We start from the raw sequence: 25,461 nt of genomic DNA, 5'->3' as shown, positions 1-25,461 counted from the left end.
TAGCTGTGACGTGTAGCACTCCCCCTCAGTTTGCTCAGAGCTCAGCTTGGGCAAGTAGTCCTGGCTCCAGCAGACTAAATAATCCCGTTCACCTTTGCCAAGCCACCCTCTTCACTGTTCACTTTTGGGGAAAAAAAAAAAAAAAAACAAACCCAGTTACTCACTGTTGATGTTCTAAAGCAATCATCTTTTTACAAGTTATTTATTTCAGGACTAACAGAAGGGACTGACAGTTGTTTACACAGAAACTGTGCTAAGGCAAACCTGAAAGCTTATGTCACTGCATTTTTTTCTTGCCCAAACCTAATCCCAAACCTGCTTGCTGCCCAGAGCAGACACTGCTGCTGTGTGCAACTCCTGTGGGAGCTCAGTTTCAATGCCAACCCTGAAATATTTGAATTCTTAACAAACATTAAATAGAAGCAACTGGAAAATTAATTCTCATATTGCAATTTTTTATATTAAAACAGCTGTTACTCTGAAATACAATCCCACACCACTCCAGAACCCAAAGATGACGTCTTGCACCCCAGCAGTCAAAAAAACACAGTGTGTGTGAATTAAGTCCACCTCAGGTCCTGGCTCTGTAGTTTCTGTGAGGCAACTTTTCTGTACTCTTGCAGAACAAACCATATCCAAGACAGATGCAAGACAAACCAATGCAAATGTCACTGTAATTGTTTACAGCCCAGTAACTATTCTGTTATTACTTGTGCTCCTTACCTTCATGAGATGCCAGGAACTGAAGGCAGGTGTGGTTGAGTTATAGCCAGGAGAGGTCTCCTGCTCAGCACTGGAATCTTCAGTTACATGATCCCCATACTTACTCTCAAAAGTAACAACCAGAAAATAAGTATCTCGTTTTCATTCCCCACCTGCAGGGTTCACTTTCTCTTCAACAAGACAGGAAGACAACAAGGCCATGCTAGCTTCTCCATTCACCTATTGCAGACCTAGCCCTCAGCAGCAGGAGCATCCTTTCCCCAGCTTACTTGGATTGGGTGGTAGGCAGCTAATACATCCCATGAATCACCTACAGATTTATTCTTCTTGATGAGTGCAATGTCCAACTCGAGCAGGAAAAGAGAGGCTAGCAGATTGGCTCAAAATCTGGCAGCATATTATCAGCCTGGGGTTGGACTGGGTTAAGACTGGCCATGCACAACACATTCAGGTATTTTCAGCTGGAAGCATTTTCTCTTCATCTTTTTTTAGCTGACCAAGAGGCTCAACACTCCACTTTACAGACACACACTACAGTCACCTACTTCCACCAGAGCTGAGTCTGCAGGAATTTCTCCCGAGACCAGCAGCCTCTTTTCCCTGAGTGTGCCCTTCAGAGCTGCCAAAAATTTCCTTCACCCACCCCAATCCCTCGGTTGCCACAGAAGCAGTACAACAAAGAACCATCTGTGACAAGCCAAAGGGATTTACTGCTTATCTCTGGGAAAGAGTTTTGCACTCAGGAGAGTCCTTCAAGGGGCATGAAGAGATGCCCATGTGCATATAAACTGCACCACAGGGAAGAGGAGGAAAGGCCTCAAAGGTGCACTGAGACCTCCTCATGGGGCAGTTTTCAGCAGTAACTTGGGCATACCAGAATAGAGTTTTCTTCAGATGCCAAACCTATGGATAATTCATCCACAGCAGAACAACTTCAAAAAAGGTCATCAGAAGGAGGGACTAAAACAAACAAGCAAAAATCCAAACAAGCAAAAAATCCAAACAAACAAACAAACCTCACCACAAAAAAACCAACCAACACCCCCCTACACACAACAAAAAGGTCTCACAAAAGATCTCCCTCCTTTCACTCTTCTTAAATCTCAAACAAGTACACAGGGCTCTGGACCCCAATATGCTTCAGCACATCCACGATCACAACACTGACTGTTCATAATGCAGTTTTATTTTTTCCTTTGTACAAAAACAAATATAAAATTTAAATCCAATAGAAAGTGTATACTAGCAATGACAAGTTTACATTACAATGAGACAGGACAATGCGATGTGTATTGAACACCACATTAGTTTTAAAACTCTCAGTGATACATGCACTATATAAAAACTGCTAGAACTTTTATTCTATTTCTACCAAGAATATCCAGGTACCAAGATACTCAAGAACCAAAAGTAATCTTGATAGGTGGTATCTACAAAATTAGACCTTTTCCACGCACAAGAAGAAACCAACATTAATAGAAACATTTATCATTCTTTGTTAAAATCCTCTCACAAAAAGCCATACATAAATTCTTAGTAGATACAGAAAAAGCTCAGAAGCTGCTAGCATAGGTAACCATTCAGTAGTTTAGAGAATCTTTTAGACATTTTGAAGAGATACTGTAGTTTTCAATCTGTATTTTCCCCACAAAGCCAGAACTACGTCGACTCCTGTTTCAAAACCTAGTCAGTGGTTAAAACTAGTTCTTGAGTGAAGTCAAAGAGTAGTGTACAAAATATTTAACAGAACAGGGGTGTGCCTGTTTACTTCTTGAAGAAAGTCTTTTCCACATTCAAGGTTTGTTTATTTGTCCCATAAACAAGATTGTACCTGAGGGATGAAACAAAAACAAGGGTTTCCATCATCTGTAAATAGAGTTAAACTTTTCCATGAAAGCATTAAGTCCACAGAGCACAGCCAAGCCACCTTGCCAGTCTTGTCTAGCCTCCCTGAGATCTGTTAGCCCAGGGAAGTGCATGTTTGGATAGGTGGCCAGCTCCTATTTCCAGAGACACACAGCCCTGTTGATGCTCTGTGGAGCCTGGGGATGGGGCCTGCTGCCAGCAGCCTGCTCTTCCCCCAGTGCTGGCAGCAGCACCTTGTTCCCCACTAAATGACATATTGATCCTGCAGGTCACTGCAGAAGAGCAATTCTGCTCTGGGAGAGGCAGCCCATACTGCAAAGAAGCTGTGAGCATTATATTGGAGCACTCACTTATGTTCAGGGCAACCTGGAGCAGCACCCTGGACCCCCAACCCCCTATTCAGCCTTGGCCCTCACTATCTGACTGTCCAGAAAGCTGGGTACTGTTCAGCAGTTCACTACCAGTAAAGAGCTGTTTCCTCTGCACTCAGGGGAACTATGACTATTAAAGACTCTTCTTTTATACCCACAAACCTGCCATGCTTGTTTCTGTTACCTTGACAGCCAAAATGTATTTTTTCCCTGTTCCAAGTTGTATTCCCAATAAAATAATATAAAATGAAGGGCAAAAAACACTCCTGCAAGTGCATTTTTATAATAGTTATTTGGTAGCTCCAGACTTCTTTTGTTACTATTACATAGCTGATACTCAACTTCTAAGCCAAAAAGTATTTACAGATGCTGCTTACCTGTAGGATTGTGCCGGATGAAAAATACAAATGGTCTGTCTACTATGAACCAAGGAGGGGATGACCTGGCTATTAAAATTGCAGCTTGCAAAAAAAAAAAAAAAAAGTTTAGAGTGAGACAAATCAAGCACCATAATGCATTATACACTCAATTGAAGTAAAGTTTCATTGTAGATATAAATATGTAGGCTTGAATAGGTGCAGACAAATGCCTAAAACCTACTAACTTGGACATTTAAAGCCACACAGGCCACATGATATTCTTACAGGAAGCATTTAAAAAGACATAAGACCCACAGAGAGCTGAAAGCCTTAGGCTGTCACCCAAAGGCTGTAGTAGCTTACTCCTCTTTATAACTTGGATAGTCAGAATGTGCCATCAGTGGTCTGATATAAAGCCTAAGCTATGGGAAGACACTTCTCTAGAAGTAAATCTGTCAATATTTCTTACAGTGATCAACACTGGCAAGTTGAGACTTGACTGAGAAATCACATAAAGCCCATCAACTGATCTGAGTCTGAGCATACTGCTGCAGTGATCTCCAAGTGGGCTATCTTTGCCTAGTGCCAAAGCCTTCTAATGGAGTTTCCCCATGTCTGACAGTTATCAGTGCAATTGCTTACTTGTTGCTGCAGAAGCTTTGGTTCCATCTTCACTAACTTCAATTTTTGTCTTTTGCAGAACATTAGATACATGAAGACCTTCTGTTCCTGAAAGACCCAAGGAGAACAGCACCTTCAGTAAAACTCACTGAGAGTCCTGAAGTACTGTGTAGCTAAGCAGCTCTGTCAACATGGCTCAGAATACTAAAAACTGCTACAATCCTGCTGGAATCCCAAAGCTGCAGAGCAGAACAATACCTTTGAACACAGTCACTAAGTGAGGTTATTCTCTATTTTTGTGATTACTATCTTACTCCTCATTCCTCCCAATGTCTTAAGTTTGCTTATTGTTTGTTTAAGTTAGAAGTGCTTACAAGCATTTTTAGTTTTAATTATAAAAAACCTGAAAAAATCTGCTATCAGAATTTAAGTTACACTCCCATGTGTCTCAGTGTCAGGGGGAAAAAAGCACTTAGCAACATATCTTGCTTTCAATAAAACACAGGCATTTGTTTTCAAATTAAGCCAGCACAAGGTAAGCTTTTTTGTTAGACAGTTCTATAGAAGCTAATCAGGATTTTAATGAAAGCAGAGAAGAGAAATAAGTTATTTTACAGCCATGAGTTAAAAAGTGTTTACACCCCATTTTCAGATACTACTATTTACAGCTCTGAGTTGGTTCAGTCCCTTAAAGTGTGAATGTTTTTCATACATGCTTTCTTATAGTCAAGTCACTAAACACATACTTCAGGGAAGGTTACACACTGTAGTTGCAGTATTTGCTACAGACTAAGATATGGTATTGTTTAAGTCCTGCCAAAGATTTCAGACAATGCTTGAGACCCTCAGGTTGCAATATCAAATCTTAAGAAGCTAACCAGCATGATTTACTGCTGTAACATAAGATGAGGGAGGAAAAAAGCCATGGCAATGTTGAACAGAAGCAAGCAGTCATGCCTGGCTGGCTACAACATAAAACCAGCTCCAATGTCATGGCAACACTTAGCCAAGAGAAAGCGGACAACTGCTTTGGTAAAGCAGCACTTGATTCAGAGCTAGGAACTATGAAGGGCCACTGTGAATTAAAACAAAAAAAACCCTTACTTGTTATTTTTGCAAAGTTTGCCTTTGACTGGTCAAACATATCTGTAATACCAAGTGCTTGCAGAGGCTCCTTTAAGTCTGTTTCTGCTTCTGCTGTAAATCTGGTTGGAACAAAAAAAAGAATGCATCAGTATTATGCAGCAAAGTCACCTGAAGTATTCCTTCTCCCGTATCAGATGAGATATATATAAATAACCCCCCAAACACTCCCTGAAGAAGGAATGGATTGTATAGGTACTTACTTTGGTAAAATAACCTGTACTCTTTTTGCTACCATGGTTGTCATCCAGCTTCCTATTGTTTTTGTGCTGATGTGGGGGATGATAGCAGAGAGTGGCGTCGTGCTTTCGGTGGGCAGTGCAATCAACATGCTGATCATTTCCCCGTGGTATGGCAGCTCAATGATGTTGTACCACAGCTCATTTGGGGTACTCGTAGTGCCTAAAATAATAGAAACAAACTAGTGAGCCATAGCCATTACAGCCTTAAACCTCTACCTTAACACAACTAGTGCTAGAAGAGTCTGTCAGGAAAGCTTTGCCCACATCTCAAAACCAACTCTGAAAGTCCCACACTTCCTGATGGGCCTTCAAAAGGCAAGGGCTCTGTATGGATGCTAGTATGACAGAAAACACAGGATGACACCATGGAGCATATACCCATTTAGCATACATACTGCTTCCCAGACACATCTCACCAGCCCAGAGCAGCAAGCCAGCTATGCTAAAAGTGACCAGGTCTGTGAATTAACTGGATTTCTGCTCCAGACCTCAGCTGTACCAGAACTAGCTGTGAACTGAGAATAAAAACAAAGCAAGGAATAGCAGCAGACTATCTTTCCAAACTGAAGAGATTTTGCGGACAAGCTTCTTCCTCCAAGAGTTATTGCAAGACCTCCTGGTTCCTGTCTGAAGTAGTCTGTTGCATTTGCTTGATTTTCTTGCTTAATAAGGATCTGATTAGGAAGCAATCTGAAGTCTCTCAAGATAGTGGAACGCAGCCACTTTGAGGCAGTGCAAGAGGCCAATTAGATGAGATGGAGGGAGATAGCAACACATCCAAGTTACAGCAAGACTGTCTTTGAGCAGCCCTCTCCTCCTCCAAGCTCCCTTTGCTTACTGTGGGATTTCTGGCATGTGGCTGGGAAGCAAATGCTTTTTATAGTAGTTTCAAGTTAAAATTTGTCAGTTTAACTACAGATAGTATTTCAGGCAAGGTTTTAGGATAGCAACAAGATCTTATTGTCTTTCCCCTTTCCTCATCTAAATCTGTACTTGACAGTCCAAGCTGAAAATCAAAAACTTCATTACAAATTTAATCTTGTTGCCAGCACCGTGAAAGCTGCTCTAAACTCATACTGCTACAAAACTGGCAGTATTGCACCTCTGTTTTGCAAGAATCATGTCAAAGCTGGCAGTTTCACTATTCCTTTTATTATGGCAGTGGTTCTCAGGCTGTATCCTACACATCTAACACTGGTTGCAGAAGTCAGTTCCAGGACAGTCACACAAGGCAAACTGTCCAACAGGTAAGTAAGTGCAGCTCTCCTGATTTGCCATGTGCTGCTATCATTACTGAAGCAAACTGAACAGGAGGGGAGCTCAGCATCAGTCAGCTGATGGGACTGAAGATACATAAGATATTTAAACTTTTAAAGATCCTGTTGCAAGCATGGATAAAATAGAAGCCCTGTGCTAGGATATCCAGAGATAAAAAAGCCTCATTTGAGTCCTCAGGAAATTAGGAACTCAGCAATATTTCTTTTGTTCCTTTTTAGCCTTAATAGTTTCTCTACCTTAAACACAGGCCAACATAATGGATATTACAACCAGCATCAGAGGTCAAAAGCCTTCAAGACAATAGTCTTGCTAAACCCCACCTTAAGTTATGGACTCATTTGAAACTCCAAAATTAGTATATACTGCAGTATATACTCACATTTTCAGCAGTTAAAGTATTACAACACATCTGCTCTAATATACAGGATATTAGGACAGAGTCACAGCTGTTTACTTAACATAAAGTCTACTAATACTGGTTGAGCACTATTGACAGTACAAGTAGGCATTTAAAAGCACAGTGTCTTGCTTTTAGATTTATAGCAAGCTGTATTCTCAGGCCTACTTCTCAGAGTGTATTTAACACACATGGAAGTAAGTTCCAGGCAGCACTTCTCAGAAGGATGCAACACAAGTTTTTAATCAGAGCATCCATCTTACTTTCACCACTAAAATCCCCAAAAGGCTGCAAACTGGAGCTCTGAAGTACATTGTCAGTCACATCAAGCTGCTGGTGTCAGCTTTGAGAGTCTCTGATGGAAGCCTGGCAGAACCTGCTCAACTTCTTTTCACTTGTGACTCAATCTGAAGAGCAGTTTCACACCTCAGGAGACACAGCCAACATTCTAACCCAGCTCCTCTGGCTCCCATAGGACTGTAAACTGTGCAAGCCCTGTTTCTCTAGCTGCAGTAAAATATAAACTGAACTCCAATCTTTCTCTCATATGCAGCTCACCACCAGGTAAACCTCTACCATTCTGCCTGTTGGCAGCTTTCCTTTATTCTCAGCCCTTATAAACATGTACTTAGCTTAACCAACACGCAAACTTCTCAATTTGGATACTTCAGACTTTCCCTTTTGAAGGCAAAGGATGAGGCAATACTTAAGAGTATCCAACCTTAAGGCAACTGTTAGGTACCTTGCTTCAGCAGCAGTAGACACTTCTGTAACAATCCATCTATATCAGCTACAAGAAGCAGCACCATTAAACACCACTTGCACAGCAAGCTCCTGGAAAGAGCAAACTCTGCACCCTTTATTGGTGGTAGTGGGAGTCACTGAGCTTACCACAGCGAAAGATGGACAACTGGGACAGCATAGGAACTTGGTAGGTCTTCCCATCAGCTCCATAAAATGGGCGTTTCTTGGTATTTTCAGGTCGAAATCGTGATTTCCATAAGCCCTTGAAATACACAGCATTCACTAAAACCAGTCTGGTCAAACTGCCTTCAATATCATCTGGAGCTACAACCTGATCAATCATACCTAGAAGAAATAAAGGAATTCTTGAGTATTTGCTGTTGTAACACTGGCCAACTGTTTTTGAAGAACCTGACACACATTACTTTAAACCCCTTGATCTGTGAGTGTGCCAGCTCCTCATGGGACAATATATTTTAAAGTCAAAGTCAATGGTATTCTTAAGTCAAAGTCAATGGTATTCTTTGTCAAAAAGTAAACTTCTGGGATAACTAGAAATAAACATATCTTGCTAACTGATAGCCTGATGTTTTAACAACTAACAAGGCTCTATCGTTTCCAGCACATAAGCAGATCTAAGACTACATGGAATAGTTTCAGCTGAAACACCTCCCCATTCACACACTTCTTGCAACATTGCTATGCAAAACTGGTGATGTGGTCGAGAAAGAATTTGACAGCCTCATTTGCCAAATACCACAACCAACATCATTAACACACTCCTCACATCCAGGAGAGACTTGTTTTAGCTCCAGAAGGTACCAAACACATAATTGCTCTAGACTGGGGACACACTGCAAAACATGATCTCTGGCTTTAGTGTATGTAAGCTTTACAACTGGTTCAAGAGGCTTGAAGCATGAGGAGTTCTGCCAAGGCAGATGTGAGCCACCAAATGTGAGTCCTAAGAACAGGGTCATATCTTAGGACAGTTTAGAGCAGTCAGAGCAAAAGCTGAACTGCCCTTCAGCTTCCTGTGAGTCTGATTTACTGAATAAAACATCTGAGTTTCCTGAAAGCATCTATGTTTGAGAGAAAGCACAGACCCAAGATAACTGCTTGGATTTCTCACCAGGTACATGAATGCAAAGAAGAGTAAAAGCTGCTCTGATCCCATGGATGGATGGGATGGACACACACCCCAAACACATCCCTCCAGACTACCACACAGGCACATCTGCTGGAGCAACAAGACTGCTGGTTCCTGACCCACCAGCCCTAAAGCATCACACTAATGCCAGCTAAAAGACAGTTTTGAGCTGCAGAACAGAGCTTTCTTTACCTCCTTATATCTTTCTCCAATATTTCCATCCAAATTGGTGGTCTCAGACACCACCCAGCCACGGACAAAGGCATTGCCCAATACTCACCCCTTGTTTCATTTTTCACCCATTGGTTGATGGAATCACATGCTGCATTTGGGTCCTCGAAGTCCACACTCTTGACACTGCACTGAAACACCTCTTTGTTCCTTGTAACAAAAGGCACTTCCATTTTAAAGCCATTCTTTGCAAACACTGCATTAGCAATTGTTACAATGTCTTTATTCTTTTTTGAGACTATCAGCCTGTTTATCTTCTTTAAGGCTTTACCCACTCCTAGTTGGAAAAAACAGCAAGTTTAATTTAGAATAACATGATAAACCAACAGTTACTCTATATGCAACTTTTAATGACATGAAAAGTCAGACATTAAGTGTTGGACTAGAAAAGGAAGACCAAAGCAAGCATTCTGAAGGGACTTCCAAAATACCCATTTCTGATGTCTCATCTGCATAACACTACTGATTCCCAGCAAAAACGTGAACCTCCACTATGGTGCCTGCTGCACCTCCAGCTGTCTGCTCAGAGTGTTACAGACAGTGCTTGGGTTTACACTGAGGTTTAAATATTAGTGTAGAGCTACAAATCATGCTCTTCCACAGAAGAAACTGTTCCAAAAATATTTCGTATCACATAAGCCAGGTCAATTGTCAGTTCTGTGACAATGACAAAGCAAGTCAAAGGGTCAGCCTACTCAGAGTTCTGCAGGATTTGCATAACAAATAGTCTTGAGCCTCAGAATGAAAAGCAAAAATTGTTTTCTTTACTTCCTTTCCATTTGCTGGAGAATAAAGGAAGCTGTCAAGAGTTTTATAATAAACTTCCAAGTTGAGTCTTAGTTTCCTTAAAGACTAAGTTCCAGCCTAAATCAGCTACAAGCAAGAGTTAATCTCTTAACACATGAGCTTGCCTCTAAAAAAAGGAAAAGGGAAAATAGTAGGTTCCAGTGCTTAGTCAAGATCCTTAGGACTTGAAAGCAGATTGTACAAAGTGCTTGCTAGCTCCTTCACTGTGTGTGAGGGAAAGCATATGGCAGCACAGAAGAACTGCTATGTTCACCAGACCCAGTTCTCCTGCGCTACGCCTCATCAATGAGTGCCTGTCTACACAGGGAAGCTACTGCCAGGCAGGCAACTTCATGTTCAACCACTGCATCAAACAGCATCCTTGGGTGGCTGTTATGAAAGGGTTCCCTCTGTTTCCCAATACAATTTAGGTAGAAACATCTCCTGACTACTTTCTTATGTAGACAAAGAAGAGATATGACAGGAATAAATTAGTTCAGAGTTATTCTCTTAGCTGCATGTGAGAAAAAACCTCAGATGGCTTTGCTGTTTCATGTGTCATGAATGCTTTAACAGCACCACTGGTATGAATTTCTACATGTTCACTCTCCAATATTATGGGCAAATTCTTTTGGAGAACATACCATAACAGAGGTTCTCAAACTGTATTCTGTGGACCACTGGTGGCCCACGGAGCACTTGCTGGTGGTCCGGGGAGAGCTGGCTGGTCTCATGATGCTGGCTCTCCTCTTTGCTTCCAGCTGCTAAATTGCATTAAAAGACAGCTAAAGACAAATTAAATACTTTCCAACTAATACCTTTCCAAAGAAGCAGTTGCTACAGTTGCCAAAGGACTTTAAGGTAGTCATGAACAAGAGCAGGGGAAACCTGTGCAAGGACAGAGGTAGCATCCCATAACAAGGCTCTAACCAGGCAGTGGCTACCTTCTAAGGTGTTTGAGAACCTCTGTGTCTCACAGTTAGGATTAGGAAGTCTGAAGGCCAAATAAAACCAGTTGATATAATACTTCAACATTTTTGCAAGTGCTTAGATTTTAAGCATTCAAATATTCCTAGAGTTGATTATCCCATGAAGAGATTTCAATCTACATCATTTAGATGTTAAGGTGTCAAATAAATTTATTGTACTTCAAATCCAGGACCAAAACAGCAAAGCAAATGAAGACAGGACAACATGTTATATGACAACATGTTATATGGCAATACTGCTCAAGATTTAAATGTGCACTTACCTCCTGGAGGGTTTTCTATTCTTGGAAGTAAGGCAGAATGCTGGCACTAAGATGTTAAGTCTTGCTGGCAAACACTCACAAAAATAGCATGCAAATTAAAGCAGTAAGAATCTTCAGCCTACTCCCTCTGGAGGGGCAGACATTGGCAGAGGAATATGAACACAGATGCATGCAGTGTCAGGCACAGGCAAGCAGAAATGGCTGTTTCAAGAAGAGGGCACTACAAGAACTACACATACAGGGATTCTGACAGCAGAAAAACATGAACAAAACTGCAGAGCAACACGAAAGTATCACTTGTATGGTTAGTTTGCACTGCTTTCAGTGAGGTGCCAAGAAATATCCTCCTGCCCTGTTATCTAAGGAGTGGCACATTAAAGGTCGTTCACTACAGCCTGAAATGGAGTACTTCCACCTTCCTGCTCGGAGCTAGCACTGGACCACCATCCACCCTGTTCTGGAATACCAATTTGTCAAGGACAAAGACAGGTCTAGCCAGGGCCCTGAAGGCATTAACCAAGCTGCTCATAAGCCAGTTTGGGTATATGTACATGCCCATGCTCAAATTGCCAATTAACCTCAAGCATGTCCATTCTGCGCTTTGGTAAACAGAGTTAATTGGTGCATGATGCAATCTACCACACTTTGAAAGCCATCTCACACATCATGAAGAGTGACAAAACACACCCAAAACCACCTTAGGATCACTGACCATTTACACTGTATCTCATCATAGTTGTCAGCTGCTTCTTTGTCTTGCCATCAGCTCCCAGCTGCAACACCCCCAGGACAGATGCAATCCCATGAGGAGAAACAACAACATTGTCCTGAGGCTTAGCTTTCACTATTTGATTGAAGACCTGGATTCCAACATCAGAGCTAAGTTCCTCCAGAGGATAAAAACTGAACTGGGCACATACAGACATTAAAGTCCCAAGAACAAAGAGGAGGGAAAAGTGCCAGTTCATGATTCCTGGTTGGAGATATCTGTAAGAAAACAAGAGGGCAAAGTTAAGTCAGCTTTCATAAGTACAGCATTTTTAACTTAAATTCTTATTCACCTAAAGAGCAGGCAAATCTTGCACACGTGCCACACACCATTCACAGAACTCTAGCAATGGGACTCACACAACTCACTGTTTTACCACTACCAGGATTTTAGGCATAGGGGTTTCCAGACGCACTGATAATCATGACATAGCTAGATATCAGTGTCTATATAAAGGACAAAAGCCACCAAGTTAGGAGACTACATCCCACAACCCCCTAGTTCAGATAGTTTTGTGTTTCAGGTAAATGAGGCTTGGCATTCTATTTAGACTGCACTTTATGGTAAATGAGTGCTGAGAAGTGTGGTATGGTTCTCACCCACTAGTATGTGATGCACAGTACACCTCATAGATCATTTTCTGCAGTGAACAGAAGCATATCTACATATGCAAACAGACCTTCTGGTATGGGAATTTACACCTGCCTAGAACAATAAGAGTTAGCTGCATAATTGGCATTCTCAATAACAAGAATGTAGAAGAAAATTTTAGATTTTAAAATGCAAACATTGAACTTGGATTTCAATCTGTACTTTTCCAATTAAGAAAATAGAGCACCTAATGTATACAACGTTAAGTTAATATTCAAAACGGGCGTATCTTCACCTGCAGGTCTAACACCTGACAGAACTCAGTATTATTATCCATGAGCTCCAAAGAACTCAAGCACAAGCAGCATCAACATTTTGTTGAGGACCTATCAGCAACTGATTACAGAGAGCCAAGCCCAAATGTCAAACACTGAGCACTGTAACTACTATGCTGTATTTCCTCCTCACAAAACCGAATTCAACCCTTTTTGTTAGGGCAAAGAGATACTTAGAGAAACATGCAATAACCTCCAATTTCCTTAAATTATGTTCCCCGTTCACAACATTTTTAAGACATTTCATTTACACAGTTCACAGCCCTGACTTCCATTTCCAGGCCAGCCAGGAGCCAGTTCCCCCACTGACTTCAGAAGAAGGGCTGCAGAAGGTGTCCAACTGAATGAAGTGTTATTTGCATAACAAATGCAAAACCAGGTCTCTGCTGCCCTGGAGCCTCCTGTGCAGCAAGCTGGCACACTTGCTCTTGTAGGTGCAGCACCCCAGGGTGCTGGGGCCCAGCAGAGGCACAGCCTTGTCATTCCCAGCCTCCTCCCACACACCCCAAGGAGCTGTGCCACCGCCAGCCTACCTACGCTGCGACTTCAAACCATGCTGGAGCACTTGACTACCAGAAAACCAGCTGGTGTTTGTACAGATTTGTTTAATCATCTTTTAATAGCATGTACTTTAACTGTGCTAAAACACTTGAAAGCGACAAATACAGCATTTCCACTTTCTTCTACACCATTTGAGGGGATGAAGTTGGCTTTGTCGCAGTTTGTCGTTGCAGAATAAACCAAATGCTGAAAATGCAAAAATGCAAGAGTTTAGACATCTTTCTCCCCCAAATCCAACTTTAGCATACTTCTGACCAGAAGAACTTGCTGATTTAAGTTATGCAAGAAAAAGTGAAAACACTGTCCTACAAAGTGGGATAACAGCCCACCCAATAATTAAGTCTTCTCCATAAACCTACTAATCCCCCAAGCAGTTCTGAGGTCACTTAAGCACAATTCCTTCCAAAGGAGCTTCATATCAGCCATCCACTGCAACTACTCAAGCTTAGCCCAAAATTTAGACTGGACTGGCCTAACTGCAGCTGAGACCAGCAGAACAAAACCCAAGCAGCAGGGATTGGGTTTGCAGCCCCCTGAGGCAGGTTACATGAGTCACTCCCACATTTGTCTTGCACCCCTCATCACCAGCTACGGCAAGAAAATGTCATGGGGGAGAGCCAACAGCTTGACAGCAAAAGTAAACTTGCACTTTTCAAAATAAATTAAAATTATTAAGGAACATTCTTCTGTGTTCTTTGATACCAACACAAACCACCTGAAACCTCTAGTTTTGTTCTTAAGGGCAAGGATTCCTTTTCTCACAGGCAGCAGCTCCACACCGATGGTGCTGCTGCCTTGCAGGAGGCACTCCAAGAAAAGCTACTTTTAGGGCTAGCTTTTAGGGTTTTCTTTGGTGGTTTGGTGGCCATCTCTTCTGCCAAGCCTGGAAACCCAAGGGGTAGTTTAAATAAATTATTAATCCCAATATTAAGCAGACTTGTAACTCTACCTAGTATCTTCGCAGAAAGAAACTTCAAGGTCCTAAAACTATTACAAAGTCTTACTGGATGCACTTTGAAGCAAGGAATGGTGCATGTTGGTGCCAGATAGCCTGTCCCACATAGTGATGGACAGGGACAGTACCAGATAACAATCACAGAGCACAGTTTGACCTGCAGTCTGAAAACCAGGCTTTTGACCAAGCGAGCTCCACCTGATCCTGACAGCAAACCACAGGAAATTGGGCAATTTTGAGGGCAATCTACCCTTGATGCATTATATGGCAAGAAGCATACTATGAGGGCAGAGACAGGAGTGACACTTTGAAATCAAATAAAACTATGTTTCATTGTCATTTAGGTACTTCATCCGCACAAGCCTAACTGAAGGCAGACACTTCTCTTCTTGCCTTTCCTAGAATATATTGTAAGTCTCCAAGTTTTCTACTTCACTGGTGACAGTCCCTGACAGACTCAGGGTGACAGCCTTGTATTTTCCACATAACATGTGAAGCCTTGTCAAAAAAAACCCAACTCTGCTCCCAAGGCCACTGCTGCAGAATTTTGGGTTTTTTCTGTTTTAATCTATTACCTCCCACATCTGGTTTCCCCAGAATTCTCCATATTTGCCTAACCTCTCCCTCCTCACACACCATCAAGATAGGTTGGTCTCTGTTTTGGAGCACAATCTCTAGCAAATAGCTATTCGATAAGTGAAAAGAAGTTGTGCAGCGCTCTGAGCATGGAAAAAGAGTAAAACCACTTTTGATCACAAGTTACGGAGCAGTCGCTTCTTGGCCTGGCCCTGCTCTGGCCACTGTGTAACTTCACCAGGTAACTGGGGAGACAATTGGATCTTTGAGAAGAAGCAGCATCCCTGCAACTGAAGTTTCCATCGTGGATTTCGGTAAAATCAGCTTCTATGCAGTCCAGTATCAAGAAGTGCATTTGCATATCCTGCAAGAAACAGCTTAAGCACAGTGCTGGGAGAAGAAATCCAAAAGGATGTATGATGTGTAGGATGGAAAACAGCTGACCTGCTATACAGAATATCAACAAGCTTTCAACAAGCTTTCATAACACTGAAGCAAAAAAACTTGGTGATAGTTAAATCTGAATCTAATGCTTCAGAAAACCAAACAAAAATACAGGCTAGGCATTTCTTTGCCTATGACCTTTATATTTTTTACAAAGTTAAACTGAGAAGGAGGAGAGTGTATAGGCGAATTCATTTACATAAATGTGGGCTTTTTGAAAGATTCTGGATCAAAAAAAAAGTCCCTCTGTAGGGTAGGCTGCCCACTTCTTAGACTGAGCACTTACAGGAAGGACAACATCCACAATTTAAGCTTCTCAAGACACAATGGAAATACTGTCACTAACCCAAAGAAACATAGCCAGTGTTATCATACATTGCAATTTGTTATGCAAATCCAGTTCTTAACCCTAATGCTAGAGTTTCTGAGCAAAACAGATCAGTGTCACACATCCATCTATATGAGATGCCATCTCCACAGCAAGCACACCAAGAACTTAACTCCCCCTGCCTCACAGAGCAGCACCACCCCAAGTCCTGTACATCACACTGAAGTACCAGTTACAACTCTAACTGCATTTTTAGACAACTATTCCAGTCAGGCACAGAGCTCTGGGGAAGGCAGAGGAGGAAAACAGCAGTACGCCCAGTGTACACTGATGGTTCTGCGTTGTTTCATGACTGATGATGGAAAGTCTTCAGGCTCCCAGTCTTGGGATGAGCTCAGCTTCATGCTGGTGTTGCAAACACTGACTCTCAGATGTACTGGGCAGGATACTCTACTCTCACTAGGCTCAACTATTCAGATCACCACCAAAGTATCTAGTTTAATTTTTTTGGATGAAATTATTATGGAAGTAGTTATATCAACAAAGAGGACGTGATGCTTTCATCCTGCATTTACAGAACGCTTGTTACAAAAGCAAAGGTATATTAATACAGGCTGTCTCATCTGTGTCTAGAAAAGCATTTGGTGGAGGAGGGAAAAGTTACATCTTCAGCCCCAGGCACAAAATACTGCTAAACAATGAAGATTCCTCCTACAGCAGAAAACTAGCTTAGGAAGGACTTCATTTTCAGAGAGCCAAACCAAGCTGCTGCAATCTTCCCAAGAGGAAGAACAGAAATTAGTTTGGTTCAAGATCAGAGGCAAAAAACATGATCTGAAAAAATGCCAATATTTAATATCTAGTTGGAGAAAAGGCCTGTCCCAGAGAGGCTGAAGAACACTTTGCAGTGGATTGAGGATGAAATAATCAACTGTACATAGATTTTTAGATATCTGTAATGACTGCACTATGAGACACCTCCAAGTGTTTATTTTGAAGCCTGACTTCAATATAATCCAAAAGGCTCATTCTTGCAGTTGCAAGATTGATTCTGTAATTTCTTTAATGATATATCAAGCACAAGGAAGCTTAGACACCCAACTGCACTTCTGTGAACAGCTGCAATGAAACAGCAGCAAGCACAGCTAAAGGCACAAACTGAAGAGCAGTCTCACAGCATTGCTGGTCTCACTGAATTAAGCCCAAAAACCTCAGATCCCCTGAGCCCACGTGGCAGGCACTGGGCAGCCTCTGTGACCAGAGAAAGCCAGCCTGGAACAAACATTCAGGGACCTCTCCAAGTCTGAGATGTTGATGTTTCCATGCCACTGTCATCTGGGCTACTAATTTAAAAGTCTTATTTCAATTGACATATGAGCTGAAAGCAGCTTCACTTCAGGCATTTAACCAACTCTCTTCAGCAGGACTGAATAAATACTCAACCAAACTTGTTAACAGTCATTAAAGGAGCTGGCTGAACACACAGCAATTGTTTCTCCCAAGCAAGAAGACCACTCTGGTCGCAGTGCTGGGTCTTGTTTTCCAGCTGATGCCCAGAGCAGCATGGTAAAACACTCCAGCCTCTTGGTTCTTGTGCTTTCCCTGCACCCCACAGGTGTTCCTGACTGCCCTTCTGCCTAAGCCTCTTACGTAGCAAAGCCTTCAGCTTCAATATCCTCTCCTCATCCTCAACCTGAGTTCAGCCTGCTGAAGTTCTGGCTTCTTCCACATGACAGATCTGGGAAATGTTTCACCTTCCTTCCCCTTTTCTGGTATGTCTTGAATGTTGGCTCTCCCTTTTCATCCGACAACTCCTTATATTATTACTCAATATCTGGGAAGTTCAGTATAAGCAGAGCATTTCCAATAAAGGATGATTGCTAGGTTTTAAACAGCTCAGTACTCACATTGCTCTGAAGAGGAGTAAGTTACTGTCAACAAGATATAAACATAAGTTGTACACAGAGATAAGCTGAAAGTGATGGGTTTTTTAAAGAAATAATTTTATATTTTAAGACATTGGTCTGAATTCGGGCACAACAGCCAGCACTGCACATGAATACAAAAAGCATGGTATTGGTTCTGAAGACTTCCTCTCCCAACCTTTATCCTTTCTCTGCTATTCCCATCTCTCTCAGGTTTTCAGTGCATTCTGGAAAGCCTGTTCAGCTGTGTCCAACCAGCCTCCCCTGCCAAGTGGGAATTTCCCTGCAGAGCACCAGCTTGTAAAACCAGCTGGTCCCACACAGGAACCATCTCTTTGTCCAAGCACTGCTCCCACATGAGCAGGAAGCTGGAGTTCAGTGCCTCTTTATGAAGAGTCCTGACCATCACCGTTTTCTGGGGGTTTCTGTTAAGCATGAACTGCAGAGAGACCAGTTCCATTTCAAACTGTATGTAGCCTCATGACCAGGGTCTCCAGTTCACAAGCCAGACTAGTTTTTCTCACCAGTATCTATCTATCTATCTAATCTATCTTGTAGAGCACTTGGTGGTGGTTCATGGTAGTCAATTACAAAGATCAATTTCACATCATGCAAAGCTGACCAGAGTTTTTTACTTCACTGAGTTGTGACTGTACAACAACTACAGAGGCACTATTCAGAGTTTCAAGAATATAGATAGGCTTCTATGTATCATTTGCTTTTACTTCCATCCCTCATTTATACATGATTAAAAAAGCCAAATTTAGCTCTGCTTCATGAAGCAAGTACAGCTGACAGGGCAGGGGGCTTATAGAAACTTCTATGGCACTGCACAATTCTATCAACATTCTCAAATTTTGTGTGTTCTCTTGTTACTGTAGGCTCAACTACAGTTGCTAAAGTTTCTAGCTATTATTTATTCCTGTATTTAAAGTAGTTTCCACAGGATTCTCCAAGATCTAGTATCAAGTCTTACACTATCAGAAAGATTAAAGAGAATTATGTTTTTCATTTCACTGGTGTCCCTTTATTAAAGAAGAGGTTTGGTTGATCTTAAGTTCTTTATGCATTGTGGGTATTTTAACATGATGAAGAAACAAGCATGGGACAGTCAGCTCATCAAGACCAACGCTACAGAACCAGTTTTCCCAAAAGAGGGAGCAGAGGAGTGTTCCACAGCACGGTGGGGAGGCTGTACCCTCTTCTCTGGGCTCACCCCAGTAGAGGGAATGGCAATCATAGGCTTCGCCTAAACTCAAGCCCCCACTTTTAGTTTTTTAGTGCAAGAAAGGCCTCATGGAACCACAGTTGCCACATTTATTGTGCATGAACAATGCTCACTATGCAACCACAGGCTCCTTAGGAGCCAAAGGCAAGCCTACAGCACTGCAAGCTCCCATTAATGAGGTACAGGGTATTGATTCTCTGGCAATGGGCTGTGTAAGTACAGATTTATGAAGGAAATAGTGCACAAGGTGCTGGACTAACAATGGCTGGTGTCTTATCAGGTACCTCACACCACCTTCACCCTTAAGTCCCACCTCTGCCTTAGGATTTTACCATCTCTTCTTCCTTAAAAAAATATTAAAGGGAAATCCAGTGCCCTTATTAATTTTCACTTGGTGCAGGTATCTTGGTGTCATCCGAAAGCAAGACTCTCACACCACTACATCCCTGCAGAGCAAACAAATCTGGTTCTCCTTTCCTCAAGTAAATTTTCACCTGCTGGCCATTGACACATGCCCTCCCTGCCTCTTGCACCTGCCAGGCTGGGAGAGTCTGAAGACTTAAGAAACAGCCTTATGGAGATGGCTCCATGGCCACCTGGGAACTGTGCTTGGAGAAGACTGAGTGCCAAGACCTTGCAGGATACATCCTTCTTCAAAAGGGTTAAGACACGCCAATTTCTCTAACACTTGGGCTTAAAGAACTGTCAAGCAAAGGACAAAAAAAACCTGTGTAAGAAATAAAGAAAACTAAAGGTACAGAATTGAGTCCTCAAGCCAATAGTTAGTATTTCAGAGCTTTGAAAAGGCATGAGAGTTGCTGCAGAGTAGAAGAGAGATGACTATTGGCCTTCAGATTCTACAGCTTTTAGGTTTAGGTTACTCCACAAAAGAGGTACTTACATTTCCTACTAAACAGTGCCACAAAGCCCCATTCCCATCACTCCACACTCTATGGTTCAGTCAGGGTTTACAGCATAACTGAAAATTAGATTTTCTATGCAGTCATACTATTATTCATTATTTACATTTTTATTACACCTGCAAAGCTAAGAGAGGTGGCAGGATTTATCAGCCATACAACATCTAACTACAGCCAACTGGGTTTAGGATGCCCCACTGGTAACAGAAGATTAGAAGACAGTCTCTCAAGAGGACTTGAAGAAACCTCACTTAAAATAATGCAAGTACTATTAAATTACTTGCATTATTTTAAGTTTTTACTTATCCCTCCTCCCTCATGAGGAAAGACTATGGCAGTAACAGTGTTGGCAGTTACTCTAAAGGTACATACAGTCATTTCACTATAAAAATGGACTGTTCATAACAATGAAATTCAAAAAACTTGCACTTACACAAGCTCATTGACAGCCAAAACCTGACACTTTAAGCATTTGTACATAGGGAATGCTACCAAATGACAAATTACTTGGAGATATCAGGAATGCTGTTCTAACCATTTACTGCACTTGTGGCTGGAGATCTGCAGAGTAATGGGTGACTAGTCTTTTATTTATTTATTAATCACACTGTACAACATTAGCAATCAACCACTTCCTATTTGCAAGCTAATTTAGAAACCTTATCTGAAAAACTACATAACAAACATAACACTTAAAGTGTAATGTAGCCACGTTATTAACATTTAAGATGAAAAATGTATATTGATTTTCTGTATGCAGGACAGCATCACTGAAACAGACCTAAGCTCACAGGAACACAAGATACTAGTTTTTAGTGGGCTCTTCTCAGCCATTCCCGCCCTAGCTTGAAGGTTACCCAAAAAGGATAAGGACATTCACATTTCTCTTTACAGCACAGACATTTAGTTATATATTTTCCCTCCCCCCAGAAAGCTGCAGAAGCAGAACTAGCCAACCACAGGAGCATCAGAAGTCCCAGATGCTGTAAGGATGCAGGAAAGCCTTGTGCTGGGAACATCATCCATATCAGGCAGACACCTCCTCAGTAATCTGCAAATATGACTTACATTAACCAGTTAATAAGAGAATTACCAGCTATTTAAAGACCTGCATTTAAGAGAACACTCTTTTTGTTAAACTGACCTCACTTCTGACTGATCCCACTGGCTTTACTACAGGTTTCTGGGAAGGCAAGACTTAAATTTCCATAGTAAAAAAAGGGACAACTGAGTATGAACTATGCACAAGAATTCTCCAAGAGCAGGTCGTGACCCAGTATATTAAACTGTCTGATTCAGTTCAGCCTGAGAGTTTGTAGGCTGAGTTGTGAGCTGTGTTGGCTGAGCCTCCAGGAGTCCATCACTATTTCTGTAAGGCAGATGACGAACCTCTGCAGAGGAAGTAGGCAATTAGCTGGGAAAGCAACCTCTTCAACCCAGCTGCCAGAGCAGCTGGAGCCTCAGCTTGTTTAACTGCTGAGAAAGCCACATGAACGACTCCTTCTGGAAGAGGAGGGTGTACAGCAAGATGGAGACACAGAGGTAACAGATAATGCACCAACTTCTACATGGCATTTCTTAGTTTCCTTAGTGATGTAAAGTTATAGGATAACAGAATGGAAAAGGAAAAATTAGTCATGTTCAGTTCTCCTCTTGGTTTTGTACCTGTAAGCTGTCAGAGCCAATGGGAAACTGTCCCTCTCCTAGTCAAACAAAAAACCTCAAACCTCGTTCAGCTGTGGGCAAGCAGAAGCTTACAGTTCACACCAGATGACAGAACCATCTCAGAAGCAGTGAGAAACATCACTAAATACCTCAACATGTCCTTCTGCAAGAACAGAGGCTTAAAGAGCGAGCTGTTCAATGATACAGAAAGCATTTAAGTAAAAAAACTAGGCTTGGTCAAAGCTACATAGCTGATGTATATAAATTCATACCCCCCTGTACATCAGCCAAACTAAGGGAGATAGAATGTACGAGCATTTCTCACTAGTGCTTCTGGAGACTCCAGGGGGATTTACTCCTGTAGCTTACAGTCTCTTGGTAACTCCTATTTCTCACAAACCAACCTACCTGCATGCCAAGGCCACCACATAAACACAGCCTTGAACAGGCTTCTTCAGTTCAGCACTCACTGGCCACCAGTCTTGATCCCTTCCACAACTGCTTTCATGGTCCCATAGCACTGAAGAGAATTTCAGGCTGCTGTTTCCGAAGCCCAGGACGCCAACAGCAGACTGCCTGAAGCCCACACTTTGCACCACAGGGCTGAGCATGGTCAGCAAAACTGACATTTTCTCCACGGGGAGATAATTCCACAAGATGAATATGCTTTCATACTTAAACTGCTTTGTGGCATAATTACTGGAGCCCAGCATAAGACACCTTCTGATTTCAGCATAAAAATAAGGGGAAAAACATCTTTCTGGCCATTACAGGTGAACACCAGACCACAGAGAAGACACAGCAGCTGCCAAAATGCACGTTTTTCCACAGGCACTGCTCAAGGAGAGGTGCTAATGGATTTAGAAAGCATTTCAGTTAGCATTTAAGTGTATTTCAAGGCCATGATAAACAGCTCAAGAACCTATGATTTATACTAGCATTGCCACTAAAATTGCCCCATACTTTTCCATTCCCTGATTACTGGCTCTCACTTCAGCAGAGACCTCAGCTCTGCTTACAGAAGTCAAGTATGAACTAGAGTCTATCCCTAAAGAGACAGGAACAAGCAGAACACAAGACAGCTTTTTTTTCCCCATAGCATGCCAGCCTAAACGGTTGTGTAGCTCCAGCTGTAGAATGTTACCACCTCTTATTGCTCTCCTCCCACCACTTTAACCATCACAGAGGAGACACCTGAACACATACACAATTGCACATATTCAGCTTTCTAGTTTTTACACAAAGAAGCTATCTACTTTAATAATAATAAAAATAAACTACTTATATTTTCATAGATCCCTAAAGTTACACTGTATCTTTACATTGACACTAAATCTTTAAATTCATACATAGGTGATTGACTATTCCACGCTACCACTACCAAAAAGAGGTAATTCCTTATATCACTACACTTATTCAAAATATGTTTATGGCTAGTAGAGGTGCACTGAATTACATGGTTCTTACAGGCCAGCACTTTGCTGTAAAACTTGATTCATTAGCCATGTCACAGGTGACTGGGAAGATGCTCAGAGGCACGTAAAGATGACTGTATCTAGCAACACCTTGCAGATTAGTGATGATTATCCATCTTTTCCCTGTCTTCTCATGTATAAAACCTTGGACCCTAGAGAACTGCAGAAGTCAGTTAACAAACCAAGTTGACTGGAAACGTTTTGATGATTAGAATTAATTTCCCCATAATTAGTATTACAAAAGCATGCTCCTTCATGCGTGCTTGTGATTAAGCAATTCAAGCAGCCCAGACAACCCTAACCCCAGCTTCCAAGAAAGCCCTTCCACCGAGGCTCAGCTTTTTCAAGAATGAGCACAGTAGTTCTTATCAAGAATCAAAAGCCACCACCAGCTGCATGAGCCAGGTAGATGCTGTGCTCACCACCACAAATCTCTACCCAGAGCTCCCTCTGAACTGATCCCTTGCTGTGGATACATGCAGTTTATATGCATCTCCATTGTAATTCCTGGCAGTAAGGTGAGGTGGTTATTTTTCAGTATTTACACAGACACATTCACTTCAATCTATTCTAAAAATACCTGGTGCAACTTACCGGGCTCCCTGCTTGACATTTTTCTGCCTAGCAGATGCTGGTAAGAAACTCTAGGTTGGGAACACGTTTCTGCCTGTGTGATTTAGACACTCGGGCTAAAAGTCTCCACATGCCACCAAGACATGCTGTTCTCCTGGTTGTCAATGACAACACCAAACAGAAGCTTCAACACTTCTGTATACACCTTGAGACAAAATCCACTGCGGGTTTCTGTTTTCTTTTTTGTTCTGACATGAGTTTCTATTGCCTCCCACATGAGATACATACAGCTATATATAGATATAAATGTATGTGTGACTATAGTGATGGCCATATCATCAATCAGAGCAAAGAGGAGTTCTTCCACCATCCTCATACCTGGGGAGGCCATAAAACAGCAGTGCCCAGAGACACTGTGCACTTGACACAATTTTCTTACAGGTTGCCTGACATACAACTTGTCTGTAATTGTAAAAAGCTGTGGACTATCATTCATCACTCAAAGTTTGCTCCTGTGCCAAACAGCTGAGCTGCTATTCTCATGAGTCTAATCACACCCCACAAAATGCTAGATCTCCAACCTAGTACATCTTACGTGCAGTTGAATCTACTTAATAATTCTGCCTTTTTATTTGCATTGGTCTTCCCCTCACACTCCAAAGGCTCATCTGAGCACTCAGCAGGCATGAAGCTGCTTTTCACTTTGCTCAAGGATGTCTGCAGATTCTCAGAAGCTACACAGCAGCACAGCTGCTTACACCTACGTACATTTTGTGAATAGTCCCTACAAAATCAGGTTTCTAATGAATTCCTGTGGCAAGCTGGGGACAAGACATTACTAAATGCTCACACCCGAGAAAGTGAAGGAACAAGAGGTCATTTTTCAGTGCAGTGAAAAAAAAAAGTCATTCTACCAGGTTTCTCTTTCAGGAAGTTGCCCAAGAATGCGATTACAACCACAAAAGCCAGACCACGTTCAGAATCATATGCAGGCATGAGAAAGGGGGAGAGAAATAAATCAAAGGCCCCTAATCCATAAACAGATATTCGCTAGTTTTATGGGAAATTCGATATTTTAACACCTATTTGTTACTACAATGGTTTCTCCAAAGGTATTTTTCTGTTAAGATCCTCCAACATTGCACAGTACTGAGCCAAAACATCAAGCACCATTTTCACCAAGAGACAAAGGACTCTGCATTTCCAAATCTTCCCAGAACAGCGATACACGAAGCAGCTCCCACATCACTCCAAACTGAGCCGAGGTCAGAGTTTTGGTTAACCAGCTCTCCGCTTACAGCACACAACGTGATGCCACCAGCACTATCTAAATCCTGTTACAGTATCAGAATATCACCCTTTCCTCCCCAAAGGGCAATGGCCGTAAATGTTTCTCCCCCGTTACTCTGTCATTCGAAATGCCAAGAAAATTTCAGTGAGTAACTGAATTATTATTTATTACTTTCATTCAGCCAGCAAGCGTTTCTCACAGAAGACAAGGGACACGAATGGAAGCGAGCAACTTCCAGTTTCCAGGCTCTCCCAGCGCAGCGGGCGCTCGGAAGTGCCACCTCTCCCGCACCCGGAGCGAAGCGGCTCCCGCGCCGCGCTGGCGATGCCACTACCGAGGGCTGCCAGCCTTAAACCCCGCTTCTTTTGGGGGGAAAAAACCCTCCCTGCTTTCACAAAGCCAACACGCAGAAGAAACTCGGCGCGCCAGAAGCCCGCTCCCGGCACAGCGCCCACGCACCCGGTGCTGGGAAACTTGTGCGAGCAGGTAACAGGAGCGACCCCGCGGCCTCCGGGCTGCCGGCGGCCAAACTTTGGGTGCCCCGGACCCTCCGCCCGGTGCCCCGATCCCCTCCCGGGCGCCCCTCCGGAGCAGCCCGGCTCTGCCCGCTCGGGGCTGGGCGGCCCCGCTCACCTCCCCCGCCGCTCTCCGCCGCTGCCCCG

At 42.4% G+C, this 25,461-nt stretch overlaps 1 protein-coding gene across 2 annotated transcripts; it reads right to left on the bottom strand.

The window, feature by feature from the left end:
• Positions 1-1,887: 1,887 nt before the first annotated feature.
• SERPINE2 (serpin family E member 2) lies at positions 1,888-25,455 on the bottom strand. Of its 2 annotated transcripts, XM_041475795.1 has the most exons (10): positions 25,433-25,455; positions 11,876-12,150; positions 10,556-10,675; positions 9,175-9,402; positions 7,892-8,089; positions 5,287-5,485; positions 5,045-5,145; positions 3,962-4,048; positions 3,338-3,421; positions 1,888-2,554 (listed from the first exon to the last, which is right to left on the bottom strand). In XM_041475795.1, the coding sequence occupies exons 2-10, from the start codon at positions 12,129-12,131 to the stop codon at positions 2,517-2,519; spliced, it is 1,311 nt and encodes a 436-aa protein (XP_041331729.1). In that variant the 5' UTR covers positions 12,132-12,150; positions 25,433-25,455; the 3' UTR covers positions 1,888-2,516. The 2 variants fall into 2 exon arrangements, with proteins under 2 accessions (XP_041331729.1, XP_041331728.1); XM_041475794.1 differs by lacking the exon at positions 10,556-10,675.
• Between the last annotated feature and the right edge of the window lie 6 nt (positions 25,456-25,461).

The sequence above is a fragment of the Pyrgilauda ruficollis genome, unplaced genomic scaffold, assembly GCF_017590135.1.
Source record: "Pyrgilauda ruficollis isolate IOZ18807 unplaced genomic scaffold, ASM1759013v1 scaffold36, whole genome shotgun sequence".
In the NCBI taxonomy this organism is placed as follows: Eukaryota; Metazoa; Chordata; class Aves; order Passeriformes; family Passeridae; genus Pyrgilauda; species Pyrgilauda ruficollis.
The sequence above is the reverse complement of the archived record's forward strand: the minus strand, read 5'-3'. Positions and strand labels throughout refer to the sequence as shown.

Bases quoted from the DNA above. Each gene is read 5' to 3' on its own strand.
- SERPINE2 (XM_041475795.1), bottom strand. From the start codon at position 12,131: ATGAACTGGCACTTTTCCCTCCTCTTTGTTCTTGGGACTTTAATGTCT. The intron at 5,486-7,891 runs GTAAGCTCAGTG...CTATTATTTTAG, and splicing joins GTTGTCCATCTTTCGCTGTG to GCACTACGAGTACCCCAAAT. The intron at 3,422-3,961 runs GTAAGCAATTGC...TTTTTTTGCAAG, and splicing joins CAAAGCTTCTGCAGCAACAA to CTGCAATTTTAATAGCCAGG.